Source organism: Perkinsus marinus (assembly GCF_000006405.1).
Source record: "Perkinsus marinus ATCC 50983 genomic scaffold scf_1104296936988, whole genome shotgun sequence".
Lineage (NCBI taxonomy): Eukaryota > Perkinsozoa > Perkinsida > Perkinsidae > Perkinsus > Perkinsus marinus.
Window position 1 is genome coordinate 1 of NW_003213965.1, and position 669 is coordinate 669.

A 669-nucleotide genomic window follows, 5' to 3' on the forward strand; every position below is an offset into this window, starting at 1 on the left:
ATGCCGCGGCTGCTGGACATGCTATCTTTGCCGCTGCTGGAAACTCCGGGAAAAATCTGAAGAGTTGGCCATCCTATCCTTGCGAGTTCGCAGAGAACATCACGGGTATGCTCTGTGTCGCGGCCAGTACTTCCGACCCGGATAGGCCCGCCTCTCTCACAGACTGGTCGGACGCTGGATCGGTTACTAAGATCGCCGCTCCTGGTGTGTGGATCTATTCGACGTATCTCGCAGGACAATACAATTATATGAGTGGTACTTCGGCTTCGACGGCTACAGCTGCCGGTGTCGGCGCCTTGATCAGTAGCTTGGGAGAAGCTGGTGGAAACTTAACTGAGGTCCTTCTCAAGTCTAAAACAGCTGGTATTCCCAATAATTTCAACCTTACCGATGTCGGGGAGATTGATGCTCTGGGGGCAGTTGAAATCAGCCGATGACTCATCGGCGATGAGAAGCGGTGGACCTTGATCCGGAGAGTCTCGCCCACCTCTAAAGTCCCTATGATTTCTTTATTGATTCGTATCGTCAAGAAGTTGGCTTCAATCGGCCATCTAGCCGCTTACTGGCATCATCAGCATATCTTTCTAGAACCTTAAACCTGATCTTCCGTTAAACCTGTTGTCAGGCCATTCATACCAGGCCCGATTTATCTTGACAAGTCCTTTAGTC

The 669-nt window shown here is 50.8% G+C and overlaps 1 protein-coding gene across 1 annotated transcript; it reads left to right on the forward strand.

Moving 5' to 3' along the window:
- Positions 1–107: 107 nt before the first annotated feature.
- Positions 108–437, forward strand: Pmar_PMAR026940 (conserved hypothetical protein; the record flags this gene model as incomplete). The annotated part of the gene is made up of 1 exon (XM_002783447.1): positions 108–437. The coding sequence occupies one exon, from the start codon at positions 108–110 to the stop codon at positions 435–437; it is 330 nt and encodes a 109-aa protein (XP_002783493.1).
- Between the last annotated feature and the right edge of the window lie 232 nt (positions 438–669).